The sequence below is a fragment of the Salarias fasciatus genome, chromosome 1 (genome assembly GCF_902148845.1).
Source record: "Salarias fasciatus chromosome 1, fSalaFa1.1, whole genome shotgun sequence".
Taxonomy (NCBI): domain Eukaryota; kingdom Metazoa; phylum Chordata; class Actinopteri; order Blenniiformes; family Blenniidae; genus Salarias; species Salarias fasciatus.
The window spans coordinates 32,894,742-32,911,422 of NC_043745.1; the positions used below are offsets into that span (position 1 = coordinate 32,894,742).

The following is a 16,681-nucleotide window of genomic DNA, read 5'->3' on the forward strand; positions in this document are numbered from 1 at the left end:
TACAAAGGATGCAGATTATTAACTGCTCAAACACTGAACACCAGGTGGCAGTGTTTGAGTTACATTAGCTTTCAGGCTTCTCTGCTGTTTGGTTGATGAGAAGCAGTACAGACCTGTAGTTCTGTCCTCATTCAGCTCACTGGCCGACTCGCTGCTTTCCGTCCTGCAGGTTGAAAGGCGGATGCTGACGTGCCGGCGGGGCTCCGCGGGCCGCAGCCTCTACTCTCCAGGCTGCTGACCGGCCGCGCCCGCTCCCGATATTTCTTCCTGGCGTACCTGCTGACGATCCACGTGCTCGTCCTCATGTGCCTCCACCGGCGCCCTCTAGGAGGGTCCCGTCAGGACCCCCGCTGAAGAACTCGCACTACAGGCTGATTTTCTTTGTTCCTTTTTCTGTGTTTGCATGAAAAACAGCAGCACTTTAAACAGCAGGTGGATTTCTGCTGACTCTCGCCCGGTCCTCACATCAGCAGGTTGAAACACAACATCCCGATGTCCCGTCGCCACATGTGGATTAACTGAGCAACACCTTTTAGAAGTCAGTCTGATGTGTTGCATTTAAGTTCTGGCCTTTATTTTTATTATCATTGTTTTTGACAATATTCTGGAAACAGGGTTCCGGGAGATTTGTGACCTGTTTTGCCACAAGTGACTTCTGTTTGTTGTTTTTTCGAATGGTAGGCAACCAAGCCTTAAAGCACGACTCTGTTGTTTCCTCACTGTAGAAAGCAGGTCGTATCTTATCAGTCGGCCCTTTTTGCCTTCAGATCACTCAAAGAAGAGACGCATACGATTGAGTTGGGATATTTTTGTTGGCATCACTCTGGTTCCCTCTGCAATAAAGCAGGAAATCAAATTTTATGTTGCTAAAAATAGAGGGTTTTGACAAGATTCAATTTAGTTTCGTGATTTTGAAGCAGAAACAAAGTTTGATTGTGAAGTGAAGCACAGCACTCACATAATTTCAGCTTAACATCCAGCACCTTCCAGTTTATTTCTACGTCTTCACCTCTTTCGCAGTAGGTAGTCGATCAACAACAGTTTGAGGTGGAGTAGTTCACCAGTTAGCACAAGCCTCTTTCTAGTCTCATATGCTGTTTGTAACACCTAAAAGCCTCAGACGTCACTAAGGGACAGATTTCATCACATAACTTGAGCAAACTGGGAACTTTAATCAATCACCTGGCTTTGGGGTCGAGGGAACCACAGAAACGCCAACGACACTCATTTCCAGATTCACGTCAGTCAGAGAGACTGATCACTGCTAACGGTTTTAAAATCATCCATCAGTAGGTGCAGAACTAGGGAGCTAATCTAGCAGCGTATTGATTTGTGTGTCGCAATAGAATGTGTAATTAGATGTGTGTGCATGTTCAGTTCCATTTCTATGGATGTAATTCAATTTGTACATGTCCTTTTATTTGACATGTCCGTTTTCGATTGCGTGTTTGTGTTTGGGATTGTAATAAGTTTGTGTGTGTGGATGATCACCGCAGTGTTCCTGATGCATACTCCATTTGTGCATATGCTGATCTGTAACAAAATGTGTGTCGCTAGATTTGTGAACATTAATTGGAATTTTGCATCACTGCACACACACTCTGATGACACATGCCAATGGCACACACTAAATTGCAGGTATAATCTCCCACGTGTACACACAGATCACGCTGCTGCTGCATTAGCCTCCGTACAGAAAGTGAACTCTCCGTCTCGCTGATGCATTCAGAACATCGGCTGCTGCTTTCCTTCACCATGAGTTGCACATAATCGTACATGCTGAGTAGAAACTATGCACTGAACCTCCAAATGTGTACATAATCATCTCGGCTCTGAAGCACTACACTCTTCCCACCCCGTTCCCTTTAAAGTCGTACAAGCCAAGGTGTCTGTGTTCTCACTTTGGCGGTTCTTGACCCATTGAAGCAGGTGGAAGAAGGGCTCCATGGTCATGGAGTGCCATTGAATATTCATACTGTTGTATTTAAGAGTTTCCTGTATTCACGTGTGCATCTAACAAAGTTGGCTTGTACAGTATCTGCTCTGTAATTTCTGTATATATGCATTTCCCAGGCTTATGTGCTTTTGACTTGTACATTTCTTCATTGTATAAAGTTTGAAAATATGAGCGAAAGCCAGCCTGTCTTTCTGCAAATTGGTTCAAACCAACAACACCAGGATTCTTCTTCTTCTTCAAACCAATGAAAACAATGGAAAATTCACCACCTGGCTTGTTGATTGATCCAATTTTGCAAAAAACATGCATGCAAGTATAAACTTGTACATAAAGGTGTGATTTCTCGATGAAGCGGATCTATTTATGGAAAAAATAATATAGTTAAACTACTGAAAACAGGAAAAATGTTCAGATGGCATATTTTCTCTCCTGCCTCTATTTTAAGAGTTAGAGAGGCAGTCGGCCCTGTGATGACGCCGGGTCGACTCAGTGCAATACTGTGTCTGAGGCGGAGGTTTCCCGTCGACCTTCACCATCTGGAACAAAGTTTAAGAAAGCTGATGAAAGTTTCTTTATTCTGACCTTCGTGTGTTTTTGTCAGTGAAATCAGCTACATGGTTGTCTTTTAAAACAGATTATAATGTATATACGTTTTCCCTTTTATATATACACTACTCAAAAAAGTTAGGGATAAGTTCATGTTACAGTGACATATCTTGAGAGGAGGGCACTGAAGTAGAAGCTGCAATGCACCCTGGACCTGGTTCTACCTCTCACCACTCTTCTCTGAAGCAGGGCCCTCAGATCATTGAGTTTCTGGTATTATAGCCTTTAAAATTTAACTGCATGTTTTGACATTTTTCATTGAATCCACAAATTCTGTTTGCCCTCGTGGTGTCTTCAATAGCTCCAAATTTAAAATCAATACTCCTTCCTCTTATCCACAATAGTTCAGGGTTACCCTCATATTACTTACTACACGGTATGGGTAGCCATTGATGGTTTGATTTGGTATTAGATTGGAAAGTACATCAGTATTATCACACATAACATATTTACTCTTAATAGAAAACATTTCCTAGATTCAAAAACAATTTCATTACAGAAAAGAGTCACTATGAAATCAAAATCCATGGTTTACTGGTACTGAGCACCGCAACAGTATGTCTGTTTTCAAGATTCAAGCTTTGAGACCAAGACCCCCAACATCATCATTCAACTCACCAAAATCCACAATCAAGTATTTTAATGGTGGTTTTCTGTGACAGCATCTCTTTAAAGTGAGGAGAAGTTTTCAGATGTGTTTGATGGTAACAGTGCTAAACTCCAGGGAATGAAGCGAGACAGATCTCACTGAGACTTCTGCTTCTCCCACTGTTCCGGCGTCAGCGTCTTCCTGTTCAATGCATGAATCTCCTTCAGCTCCTCGGCCAGACACGTGTTCACCATCCTGAAAGGACCAGACACACAATATTGGGCATTGTGATGAATTTTAAATGGCTCTTAAAACGATATATTTCCTCTCACTGTGGAGATGTTCAAAGTTCCTTCAGTGGTCAAACTGCTGCACCCTCCAGTAAAGAGTGAGCTACCACAGGTCATTCATCAGCTCAGGAATGAAACTGTTTAATGCTGCGATCCTGGAAATGACTGTAAATAATACCTGTGTCTCTGCAGCAGTGGTTTTCCCTCAAACTGCGATGAAACCACCAGGACTTTGAAGCTGGCAGCACATCTGTTAGGAGACGTATCCTCCACATCCTAGAAAAAACATGCCCATGAAAGGCATGCAGACAGAAGAGATCAAGTCACTAACACTATAACTACCTCTTCAATGACTTTTTGTGCCCTTGATAATTGAAGAGAGATTATTGACACATAATTACTCATGTTATCCGATTTTGTGTCTGTGAGTGTAGAGAGATGTGTTTTTGTTAAAAGACTGAATTGTCAATCCATACAGAGCAAATATACTTTGAATATACTACAATGTTAACACATCATTGAGTGAATTTATTCTAGAGGTCTTTGTTTGTTTGCTTGTTTTGTTTGTTTTTTAGCAGTCACTGCACTAAACTATGATCAGCTAAGTTATATGGTCAAATTTCTGCTTTTGTGAGTCTAATATGTCTGCAGCATATAACTGTGTGGCTCCATCAGGACTTATTCAGTAATAATTAATACTACAATTTAATTATTCCAGTAATAGCAGTTTTTGGCATAGAAATTGACACTTTGTTTCTCCACATTCTCAGTCCACAGCGATCACGACTGCAAACCTCAACTGTCTGCAAATACCTAAAAATACCTCTTTAACCCAAACCCAGCACATCAGAGGGTGCACTGCACTCCATCCTGCAGGAGAACCTCAAATAGTTCTAAAATTTCAGACATTAAATGTAATTTCACAAGAAAAGTAACGTCATTCTTATTTTATCGAAAGAGTAGTATGGATGACATTACAATGGGTGATAATCAGAGGAGAACGGAGGCCCCAAATCCAACCCCCTTCATATATTCAGGACTGAGGAACTGTTGTTTATTGAACCCCAAACATTGACAGTATTGAAGCTTTTGCATAACATTGATTGATAAAAAGATGCTGCTGTCGAAGTCGGACTGTAGAAATGTGAAGTTTCCTTGTGTTAGAGAGGATTTCAGATGACACCTTTCAAAAAGTCATTTAAGATTATTCCTATTTGTAAGAATGTAATCAAACTACTTTGTAATAAGAATGAGGTAACCATCAGGGAAAGGTGCAAATGATTATTTAAACCTCTAAAAACTCAGGAGGGCTGCATGCGAGCCTCTGAATGAATACAGTTTGACACCGCAGCAACATGAAACACTGGAACCTACCACATGTGACGCTGGGAGCTCTTTCATGAGTTTATCCCGGATGTGATCAGCAGTTATTGCCATGTTTTATAGAAGTAAAACTCAAACACTGTGAAGATAATCGTATCAGATTGAGAGACATATGAAACACCTCGGTTTTTGGGGAATTTGTTGCTGATTTCACTTCCGCTACATGCGTGTAAACACGTTTATGAGTGACATTTGGAATGCCCAATCAATTCCAGCTGTGACAATTTTGGCCAATCCAATATTCTGTACAGCAAGGAGATGGGCGGGACTTCTTTTTGAAAGCAGCGAATCATAACATTAGGCATCCACGCAGAAAGGTAAACTAAATGTTTGTTGGAATTACGGTTTCATTTGGTATACTATTGTGTTTATTAAAATATGAGTAAATATATACTAGATACTGAGCGTAGTGTTAGTTTTTATCTGCGAAGTCCTAGAGACAAATAACTTCCCTCCGAAAAGTATTTTTTTTTCAGGCAGTTGGTTGGAGTGCTATAACATAGATCTGTACGAGTAGAACGTAAATAGACGTGTACTGAAAGTTCTGGATTACATAGGTCTGTTCTCTTCAAAACAAATGCAGTTTAAATTCGCGACACATAGAAAAGGCTATCGTAAGATTCCTTCTTTCCACCAACATTTACCCAAGAATATAAAGCACTGCGAGTAACTCTCTGAACAGAAGAGGGCAGCATTACACTGTATATGTGTACAGCCTGCCGGAAAGGAAAAGAAGAAGAACAAATGCAGTTGTCACAATGGTGGTGGAGGTAGAGCGGTTCTTCGGTGTGTACATGTTGTACTGCACTAATCCTAAATTCAGGGGTCGTATTTACATCGGTTTCACGGTGGATCCGGAGCGGAGGATCCGGCAACACAATGCAGGCCGGCACAGAGGCGGAGCGAAGCGGACCAGCGGCAGAGGGCCGTGGTGAGTCCCGCTGTGCCCTACCTGGAGGAGAACCAGCCCCCGGGTTTACCTGAGTCATGTGTTTCTGTGTGCTTCAGGGAGATGATCCTCATCATACATGGATTCCCTTCTGAAATTGCTGCCTTGAGGGTAAGTATGAAGGCATGACAAATAGAAAGAGGTGGTTTAGCACAGGAGTGTCAAACTCATTTTAGTTTAGGGGCCAAATTCAAGCTCATTTGGAAGTATAACTGGACTAGAGCCATGTCATCTTTCAAATTTAAGAGCTTTTCTTTGTTGATGAAAATGTCTATAGTTGTCTCTGAAGAAATTTGTGAAGTGCTTCCAAATTTCCTTGGTGGGTTGGTGGGCGGGTTGGATCTCTGTGGGCCCATTTTGGCCCACTGGCCTTACATTTTATACCTCTGCTTTTGTAGAAGGATGAAGGTCTCCCAAATGATGTGAGATTTTTTTTATTCAGACTATATATTCTCAGAATTCCAAGAAAAAAAATGTTGAAATCAAAACAAAGCAGATTTTCCAAGAAAAAAAAATTCTCTTCTTTTTTCAACCTGAGAAGAGGTGAGTAGCTGAATTCAAAACATTCATCCTTCTATCCACTTCATCTTGTTCAGGGTTTCCCCTGCTGGGTTGCAGGGTGCTGCAGCAGATCCAGCTAACTATGGATGAGGTCAGGAGACACTCTGGACAGGTCGCCAGTCCATCACAGTGCAAACACACAGGCAAACAACACACACACTCACCTTCATCCCTAGTGTCACCAATGAACCTCACATGCATATTTTTAGACTGTGAGGAAACCAGAATACCTGGAGGATCCCACACAACAGGCAGAACATGCAAACTCCACACAGAAGGGCACAAACATTATTTGAACCCACGATCATAATTTAGATCACATTGAGCTGCTTTTGACCCCTGAACCATAAAGAGTTGTACTGAAGGAATGTGCAGAAGCTCCGAGGAGTAAAAGTAATTGAAATTCAAAGTGATGCTGTCTGAATCTCCTCTAACTTACACTCTGTCCCGTCACAGTTTGAATGGGCCTGGCAGCATCCTCACTCGTCCAAGCGGCTCACTCACGTCACCCGGAAATCCAGGAAGGGTCCAGCCTGCAGTTCCACTGGCGATCGTCTCCACCATGCTGCAGGTGGCGCCCTGGAGCAGGCTGCCTCTGACGGCCCGCTGGCTCAAGCAGGAGTACAGGCTGGACTTTGCCCAGTCTGCAGCCTCCCCTGCACATCCCCATCGCTTTGGGCAGCGTGAGGGCCAAGAAGACGGCGGCGGCGTGGCCCCGCAGCCTGCGAGGGACAGTCAGGAGGACGCCACCTGTTTCCTGTGCAAGGAGCCGGTGAAGGTGGAGTCACTTTGTCATCTCGGTACACGGCAGTGAGCAGAGATAATGTCAAGCATTAAACAAAACTAACTGCAGTCAGTGCGTGTGAAGGTTGGAACAGCAGAGGAGGTTTTCCAGTGACTGAATGTGTGATTTGTCTCTCGTCACTGTTCTCCAGGTGTCCCAGAAGTTGAGCTGTTTCCATGATTCCTGTGGGCTCAGCAGCCACGTCACCTGTTTGGCTCGCTGGTTTCTGAAGACGGAGCCCTCGCACCTCCTGCCGGTGGAGGGCGTCTGTCCGTCCTGCCATCGGTCCGTGCTGTGGGGGAGCCTCATTCGTCACAAATATGGCTGCTACGGAGACGTGGCTCAGACGACGGACTCTGGACGGCAGGTAAGTCACGTCCTCCTGCCGACTCCTCAGTCCTGCTGTGGCCTCCGTCTGACCTGTCTCCTCTCGTCTCTCAGGACCACTGGGTGGACGAGCTGCTGCAGACGTGAGCGCTCACGTCAGACGCTCCTCGGACTGGGAGGATTTATTTATCCAGAAGCACCGGTTTTTAACATGCTGTCTTTGACTGTGATTTTTAAACGTGTAAATATGTAATATATGAATTGTCTCATGTGTCAGATTTATATAAAAATCTAAATTGTCTGTGTGACTATGAATTAAAAATGTTTTTGGGTAATCCTGATGCTCTGCTGTTGATCAGCTTGTTGTGTCAGAATACACTCCATAGCCACTGTATTACCTGTAACAACCAAACAACAGAAATTATTTCTTTGAATTTATTATAACATTCCAGAGTGCATTCATTCACGAGTTGAGAAAGCCACATTAAGTTGACTTCTAAAGGTCATAGTGTGTTTTAGGTTCATCCTGAAACTTTTTGTGAGCAGTTTGTATCCCTCACTCCAGTGGGAAACATGAAGACGGGTCGAGGCGTAAGCTTTACAGTGAAGGAAAGATAGAAATGAACTACTGATTGAGAAATTATGGAATGGAAATAGTGTCTTCTTGCATCTCCATATTGTGTGCTATTAGGATTTGAAAAATTAAAGTGAATAAAACAAGAAGAGCATTGGTGTATCCACTTTCTGTCTGTACATAAATATTTGCTTCTTTGTCTATAATTCAGCTATTTGTGGATTTCAATCTGCAACTTCTGTTCCAACTTGGTAATTAGTGTAGGTAGGATAACGTGGTATAGAAGATGGATGAGTAGTCAGTGAGGCCAGGAGTGGATTGGATTGAGGGAGATTTGAGAAAAGAGGTTCACAATCAGCTTTAGAGGCCAGTTATAGAACAAACGAGAATAAATTAGATTGTGCTTCAATGTTCATAAAGCTCTGGAGTGTATTCAGTTTGAACCAGTGCATGATGGAACTGCACACACACACACACACACACACACACACACACACACACACACATACATCTCTCTCACTCACTGTTTGCACGATGTAGATTAGCTCCCTTTGTAATCCAGAGAGTCAGGTTAATCCCACCGAGTGACGTTTGTGAGTGACTCCTCCCCTCCGGCTCCTCTCTGCTCCTCTCTGCTCCTCTCTGCTCCTCTCCACTCTCCGCCGCTCTCTCATCCCGTCTGCTGAAGGTAAGGCAGCTTCATCTTCAAAAAACTGAAAGTCTGTTGAGCATCTTCGCGTCTAAAAACTGTTTCGTTGTAGTTCACTGTTTTGTTTTTCAAGTAGTTTTAAGGAGACATTAATCCTTTAATAACGTGCAGGATACATACTTTTTTTTAAAAGGTCATTCCTTCATGTGTCATCATGAAAGTTCAAACGTTTGAGAAGTGAAACAGTTCAGTTTCCTTCTGATCAAAAAATGAAAAAAACTTCACCTGTTTTTGCAACATATGACCAAAAAAAAATTCCAATCCAATGCTTTCTAGATGAGTTCATATGACAGGAGTCTAAAGTTTAAAATGTGTGAGGATATATTGGTTTTTAATATTTGTGTTGGATATTGATCATTTACAATATATTGTATCCAGTAGTGAAATGAACCAAGCACAAACACTCAAATTCCTGTCATGAAGTATTAATATTCAGCAAGTATGTAACTTTATTCATTCTCTATTGAGGCCATGTCATATACTCTGTTACTTTTGAAACTATAATCAGTACTCCTGCAATTTGAAATAGAATTTAAAAACTGTTCATATAACTTAATGGTGGAAATTCTTGCCTTTTCTTGCACTTAATTGTAGTTTTCATGTGCTTTGTGTTTTTGCTTTGAGTGCAGATATTTATGAATGGATATAAATAAACACTTTTAGTAGTTTTTCTGTGGTGTTTATACTTCACAACAGTATTTTACTTGAAATTGAAATTACTTTAAACAATTTAATAGCCATCCCTAACCCTTTCCTCCTCTAAATGTATGTTTCATCTTTTTTTGAAATACAGTTTTATAGAATGGTTTATTTAATCGTAAAATTGGATAACGACCTCTGATTCAACTGAACCACACTGTAACTGCATTATATAACACATTCAAACGGCAATGAACTAAAGCGATTCATTCTTTTCCTGTTGAATTAAAGTTAATTTAATGTTTTTTTTATATATATATATGTATATATATCTATGTCTGCAGCTGAACTGATGAGTGACTTGGTTTCCACGATGTGTTTTGTGCCATTTCTTCCCTCTTTGCAGAGTTGCTGCTGTGAGACGCTGCAACCATGGCTGCTGTAAGTTCACTGACCTGCAGCAATTCCTGGGGACCACTTGAGTGTCGCCTCGCCTGCGTCTGCGCTGGTTACACACACTGTGTCTGGGCGGGGAGCGCGCAGTCTGACAGTCGCCACATGATGCTGCTTAGCGCTGTTTTTGTGCCAGGGGGACGCTGGCTCTGGGATGGACCATAAGCTGTTTCCAGAAGTGGCTTTAGAAGTCCATTCTCTAATCATGCGGCGCAGATTAAAGCAGTGTTGTTTGGGGTCCGCTCCGGCTGAGATGGGCAGCAGGACCGTGAGACGATCAAACAGTCCGGGTCACTGTCATTAAAACACGCGTTCTTGTAGCTCAATTAGAAACATTTCCTTTTTTTATTCAACATAGTCAGTTATATAAGTAAAAGACAAAAACTGCTTGAAGCTCAGTTTAGATTTTAGGATTGGAGAAGTCAAATAACTTTTCATTGGCGCTATTCCTTTTGAAATTCACAAAAACACACCTTGAAATACAGTTTTTGCTTTCATGCTGATTAATCAACACATTTATTAACTTTCAATTAAGATTCAGCTGCAGCTGAGCTGAAGAAACTGTCTTTTCTACTCAGACAGCTGGAGAACAGCTTCATCCATTCCATATCGTATCTATATCATATCATATCATATCATCATATCATATCATATCATATCATATCATATCAAATTCGATTTCATGTGATCTTGTTATATTACAGTGCATTGCGCCATATTGTGTCGTTTCTCATGTCATTGTCATATCTTTCTCATCTCATCTCATCTTCTATCTCATCTCATCTCATCTCATCTCATCACTCATCCCTGTGCAGACCGGATCTTTCCGCATGGTGTCTGAGGACGAGCAGGCCATGAGGGCAAAGCTGGAGCACCTGACAGTGAAGGATCATGGTCCGGTGTTTGGACCGTGCCACAAACTGCCGGGACACACAGTGCAGAAGGTCTGGATGTCCCACGTCTCTGACGGTATCTAAGCCCAACATGAAGATAATTGTGAAGATCCGTGTTTTCCAGGCGAAGGACGAGCTGAACGAGACGGAGGAGCGGCGGGCGTCCTCCCTGAAGGACCTGAGGGTCATGATGAAGGAGAGGGCGGCCGAAGGAGACGACCTGGCCAAACTGGTGCTGGACAGATTCGGGGACAAACCGACTCTCTGATGCTGCGCTTCCTCAGAGCTCGCAAGTTTGACGTGGTCAGAGCCCGAGCTCATGAAAAGGAAAGGTAGAAGGGCGTATCCTGCAGGACCTGAACTGTCCTGTGAGGACAGAAGCTGTGATACAGAAGTGATTTTTCCCCCTGCGTCACTCCGGGCTCCACAGCCTTTGATTCGGCCTCACAAACACTTCCCAGTAGCTGCGGTAATTGAGGGTGAGACCTCCTTTGTGCTCCATGTTTGCATGAATCCTGTCCGTCCGAGAGACAGGGAGGCATGTGTTCATTAATTGGCGGCTTTGAGATGCCTCTGAGTTTCCCCCCTGACAAAGCCGCCCTTTGTCTCCAAATAGGACAGCAAGTTTACTTTACCGGTGAACCGGCCGTGTTCTGCTGGGAACTCCACAGTGCCGAGCCCACTGCGCTCCACTCGCTCCACACCACCATGAGAGACACTCTCTCAATGGACCTGTGTGTGTGTGCTTTAAACTGGCACACACACACACACACACCACACACACACAAGCATTTACTTTTAATTAGTTTCCACATTTTTACAATTTTCTGAACATAAACCTCCTCAGTGACCTCTGTCATACAGAATGTGACCTCCGCCACCCGTATTATTTTCTTTATGATGCTGAATCTAAGTGTTTCGGTTGATCACAAAACTCTTTAAACTTTATTTGCACACAAGTTCTGCCAAAATATGCCGCACATTTTACATAATTTTTGTGCACTTGTTGCTGCTGTTGGTTCAATATTTGGTTTATAGAAAAGCAGAATAAGGGCGGACAGACACACACACACATACACACAACACACACACACACACACAAACACACACACCACACACCACACAAACACACACACACACACACACACACACACCACACACACAGATAGTTGTGAGTATTAAGAGAAAACAAAATGTGAATATGGGGAATGTGATGTGAACGTGAACTTGTACTGTAGGGTTAATTACTCCTTGCTGAACGCACGTGCACACACACACGCATGCACAGATGCATTAACGCACGTGCACGAGCACAGACACACACACAGATTGTGGGTTAATTGGAGCCTCAGTATGAAGAGGCCTCGGAGCTGCATTGTAACCACATTAATACAGTAGCGTCATTGTTTTGGGCCCATCAGCGGTTGGAGGAGCTACACTGAGTGTGTGTGTGAAGTCTGATCAGGGCTGGCAACAAACAAAATAGACTCTGCTTAAGCGGATTTTTCAAATATCCGAAAAATTCCCAATTGCAATTTATCCCATATGAACAACAACATAATTCACTTTTTAAAAAAAAAAAGCCTCAATTTCTGGTTATATTTCAAAAAACATAGATCAGTACCGACATGGCATCAGCATGATTATTGAATAAAAACATGTCAAAGGAGTTTATAAAGTTGTATAACCTGTAAACTGAACCCCGATCACGAGCATGTTTTGGTTCATTCACTGGGCGTCGCTCAGTTTCCTATCGGATTAGTAGAGATCAGTGATCGGAAATGAGAGCTAACTTATAGCTCTGAAAGAAGCTGTAGTCTCAGGAACGGACTGAATGTGTGAAAACATGCGTATTAGCAGCTGTAGACAAGTTACTGACTTTTCAACTCCATTCACTGCAGAAGAGGGGATTTCAGCTGCTACAGCAGGTTTCAGAGTTCAAATAAATTCAATAAGAAAATCAGAAGCAGAGAACGTGGTTTTGGATACTTTACTCTGTTTTCATGTTTGGGGAAATTGTATTTCATTAAATCTAGATTAATTTAACAGGTGTTTGAATCTCTTTGTGTTTAAAGGGAAACATGAAGCAGTCGTTTTAGTGTGTTCACCATCAGACGGACTCAACACATCAAATGATCTTTTCAAAATACAAATAAAGCATCTTTCGTTTTATTTGCATGACTTTCAGTTTGAAAAATGACTTTTCTTTTACTTGAGTGAAGCATGTGTGCATTATTACTTTTGTTTGTTTTGTTGACTAAAGTGTGTTTTGTCTGGTGTTCCAGGCTACGTGCGCTTCAGGAAGGAGTATCCGGAGCTTTTCGAGAACCTGACCCCCGAGGCGGTCCGCAGCACCATCGAGGCCGGTTACCACGTGGTCCTGCCCAGCAGGGACAAGTACGGCCGCGTGGTCCTGCTCTTCAACATCGACAACTGGGACCTGGAGGAGATCACGTTTGACGAGGTGGCTGCAGCGCCACGGTTTGGCTCAAATCCCTCAGGGTTTGGTTAAAAGCTCGTTTTCGCAGATCTTGAGAGCATACTGCGTGATCCTGGAGAAGCTGCTGGAGAACGAAGAGACCCAGATCAACGGTTTTGTCCTGATTGAGAATTTCCGGGGTTTCACCATGCAGCACGCCTCGGGAATCAAACCGGCCGAGCTGAAGAAGATGGTGGACATGCTGCAGGTCAGAACACGCTCAGAGACAGCGGGAAGTTGGAAATGTCTCTTTTTTCTTGAACTTCTTCATGTTTTCCTGCAGGACTCCTTCCCCGCTCGGTTCAAGGCCGTGCACGTCACCCACCAGCCCTGGTACTTCACCACCACGTACAACGTGGTCAACCCTTCATGAAGAGCAAGCTGCTGGAGAGGGTAACCGCCGCTCCGGTCTCAGCCCCGTCATTCCTCTCCCCCCTCCTGTAACGCCGTCTCCCTCCACCTCTCCTCAGGTGTTCGTTCACGGCGACGAGCTGGAAAACTACCTCAAAGACTTCGATGCGGACATCCTGCCCACGGATTTTGATGGGAAAGCCGCCGTGATCGACCACCAGGCCGTCGCCACCAAGCTGTTCGGCTCGGAAGACACGGCTCTGTGAAGGACCGAGTCCTCCTGCTCTGATCACATCAGACATGTGGCCTATTCTGAAACTAGCTTATGTTTAATCATTGAGGGAGTTTCTATGAGCTAAAGGAAAGTTTCTAGAGTTAGATGCAGCTTGTGTGCATGAGCAACATGATATGATGAAAGAAAGGACGTGTAGATGTCACAGGGAGAATAAGTAAATAGTGATAATGTTTACAGCACCAACAATCCTTCTTACTGTTCGAGCAAAGGAAGACGGACGAGCTGGTAATGCGTTGATGTAGCTCACAACCACAGTGACACTGCTTTTAGTGTTTCATTTCGCCTTAAACATCAGTGACTTACACCGGAGCGGCCTTGCGCTCACGTCCCTGTCGGATGTGGCGCAGTACAGATGATTCCAGTCTCCAGGAAGAGGTTCAGACGGCTGTGCAGAGAGAAAACCGACGAGGGAGAAGTCTGCATTAGGTTCTTGTTTTAGATATAAAAGGCCTTCTGACGCACCGCAAACAGCCTTGTTTTGATCTGCACGGTGTGACGTGACTGCGATGATACTCAGATGCCTGATGTACGATAAAGACCCCCTGCTGCAGTTTGCACTGGAGTGGGAAATATTCAATAAACTAGATTTTATGTGTGTGTGGAGTTTCATATTGTAATAGTCCGTCATCTCTTTACTGCCTGGAGTCTCTGAACGGGACTATACAGAGGATGAGGGACTACTCTGAGGGTGTTTTCAGTTCATTTAATTTCATAATGTTTGAATGAGAGGCTAAGTTCAAGCTTAATTTACTGTGGAAATAGATTCTTTCCCCTTCAGACCTCAGTCCGGCTGGTTTCAGACTCATTAGCATCACCTCAGGCTGAAATCTGATCAAGACTGAGTTCATAGTCTTGACAGAAACACTTGGGATAACCTAAGGCCATGTACTCCATTCCATACACAACCTGCCCCTCCAACACAAACACATCACTTTTTTTTTATTTTCACACATATTAACAGTATTTATTTAGATTTTAGATCATAAACCTGAAAAACATTCAAAGTTGAACAGATTTGTGGTTCAAGGATCTGTCTTCATATTAAATACTTGGTTTTTTTTCCCCCACAAGGTTCTTGCGCGTGTCATATGGAGGCAAATACAATTAGCTTCAGTGTTAAATATGTGAACAAACAGTGTTTAGTCTTATTAGTACAAAACAAAAACTAGGTAAAGACGTGAAACATCTAACCACGTGAACAAACAGCTGTTTGATCTCAAGCAGACAACCAGATATGACAACATTTCCTTCAGATAGAAAATTCTAGTTTTTCTTTTTTTAGTGCATCAAATCTTAGTTATTTAACTTTTTCCCACAAAATCCGATAGATCGTAATTTCCCTCATAATAAAAGATAAAATGCTGGAACAGCCACACCTGAAAGGTCAGTGTTGATGTGGTATCAGCTGGTCTTGTTAAAGTAGAGCGACCTCTAGTGGACACATCAGGAACAGCTGTTGATAAATAATGTCAGATCATATCCTCTTTACAGATTTTAGATTTGGACCCGGTTGGAACGTCCGGCGGGCCGGTTTTAGCTCACGGTCTGTATGTTTAACACTGTCTTCTTAAATATAATATTTACAGTATGACTCATTCACACACCCATCTTTTAGACCATTTTGTCTAATTTAGGGTTGCAGGAGATCAGAATCATTCCCAGCTGACAACAGAGGTATGCAGGACACACTGGACTTATCAGCAGTCCGTCACGGTTCAAACACAAATGTAAATTTTAAAACAAATTTCTTTGACTCTTATGAAAGAAATTGTTTGCCGATACAGCAAATCTCAGCTTTCTACTGACGTAACATCAAGCTTTTAGCTAAAATAAAGATCATTCTGATAAAAATGACATTTTAAGCAACAATTATGCTAAAGAGTTCAAAATAAAAGTCAAAAAAAGACAAAAAAAAACTTCAGTTTTCTTTTGAGAAAATAATTTATTTTGAACACAATAACCATGTTGTCTCATGTAATTAGATCTTTCACACACAAACTGGCTTCCTCGAACAAAAAGCATCCAGTGTTTGGTGTCTGAACGTCTCCTCGAGTGTGTGAGTGTATGTGCCCTCTCCGGTCTGAACCAGCCTTCAGACGTCCCCAAACACCAAATTAAAGCTGTGTAATGATCACTGTAGGTTAACACCAAGAATTCCAACAGACTCTAACCCGAAGTTAGGGACTGTTTTTGTTCTGTGAAGCCACTGGAGATCTTGAGTGAGTAAAACGGGATCCCAGGGTTGTTGATTGAAGCAAAGGATCACATTCTTCTATTAATACAGTAAAACAAGTTAAGATCTCACACATTCACTTAAAAAAAAAACAAAAAAACCAAGATCTTAAAGTCTGAGACAGGTTTTGGTCTAATATACTTGGACAGTATGTTCTGTCCAATCAGTGTCAAAATAAACAAAGGACCCCTCTTGGCTGGTTATTGCCTGTTGTTTTTCCACCTCTGGCCCTTTAAATATACGAAAATCTACTATCTTTATACATCTATTCTGCCTTTTTTTCCACTACATCGATAAAGTGAACTCGATTTGGTTTTTCTTGGTCAGAGGTGGTGATATGACGCAGTATTTACTCATCAACACACACACACTCTGCTGCATTTGCACAAGCAAAACGACAAGAAGTCATAAAAACAAAATACAATACAAAATAACGAGATACATCTAAATGACACATCCAAACCTGCGTTTTGTGCAAAGTCAGGTTGAGGCAAAAAAAAAAAAAAAAAAAAATCAGAAGAGAATTGGCTCTTACTGCACAGACTGGGTTAGTGCTGGTGTTATTGATTAATGTTATGTGAGCCACAACAACCTTCTTTTTGTTTTCTA

General features: G+C 42.5%; 2 protein-coding genes and 1 pseudogene across 2 annotated transcripts; 2 read left to right on the plus strand and 1 right to left on the minus strand.

Moving 5' to 3' along the window:
- Positions 1–3,192: 3,192 nt before the first annotated feature.
- On the minus strand, positions 3,193–4,879 carry LOC115385801 (bolA-like protein 2). Its single transcript, XM_030087888.1, has 3 exons — positions 4,817–4,879; positions 3,621–3,718; positions 3,193–3,407 (listed from the first exon to the last, which is right to left on the minus strand). The coding sequence occupies exons 1-3, from the start codon at positions 4,877–4,879 to the stop codon at positions 3,308–3,310; spliced, it is 261 nt and encodes an 86-aa protein (XP_029943748.1). The 3' UTR covers positions 3,193–3,307.
- Positions 4,880–5,414: 535 nt separating this feature from the next.
- LOC115385298 (structure-specific endonuclease subunit slx1-like) lies at positions 5,415–7,691 on the plus strand. The gene is given in 9 exon segments (XM_030087309.1): positions 5,415–5,756; positions 5,834–5,885; positions 6,792–6,858; positions 6,861–6,884; positions 6,887–6,971; positions 6,973–7,033; positions 7,036–7,113; positions 7,271–7,486; positions 7,561–7,691. Coding segments are annotated over 9 exon segments (789 nt in total). The 5' UTR covers positions 5,415–5,583; the 3' UTR covers positions 7,594–7,691.
- A 2,078-nt stretch (positions 7,692–9,769) lies between these two features.
- LOC115385847 (retinaldehyde-binding protein 1-like) lies at positions 9,770–13,810 on the plus strand (annotated as a pseudogene).
- The last annotated feature ends 2,871 nt before the right edge of the window (positions 13,811–16,681 follow it).

What these genes read in the sequence shown, in the direction of transcription:
- LOC115385801 (XM_030087888.1), bottom strand. Translation starts at nt 4,879, where the DNA reads ATGGCAATAACTGCTGATCACATCCGGGATAAACTCATGAAAGAGCTC. An exon ending in AGCTCCCAGCGTCACATGTG is followed by an intron (nt 3,719 to 4,816) that starts GTAGGTTCCAGT and finishes TGTTTTTTCTAG; the next exon opens with GATGTGGAGGATACGTCTCC. An exon ending in CCACTGCTGCAGAGACACAG is followed by an intron (nt 3,408 to 3,620) that starts GTATTATTTACA and finishes TGGTCCTTTCAG; the next exon opens with GATGGTGAACACGTGTCTGG.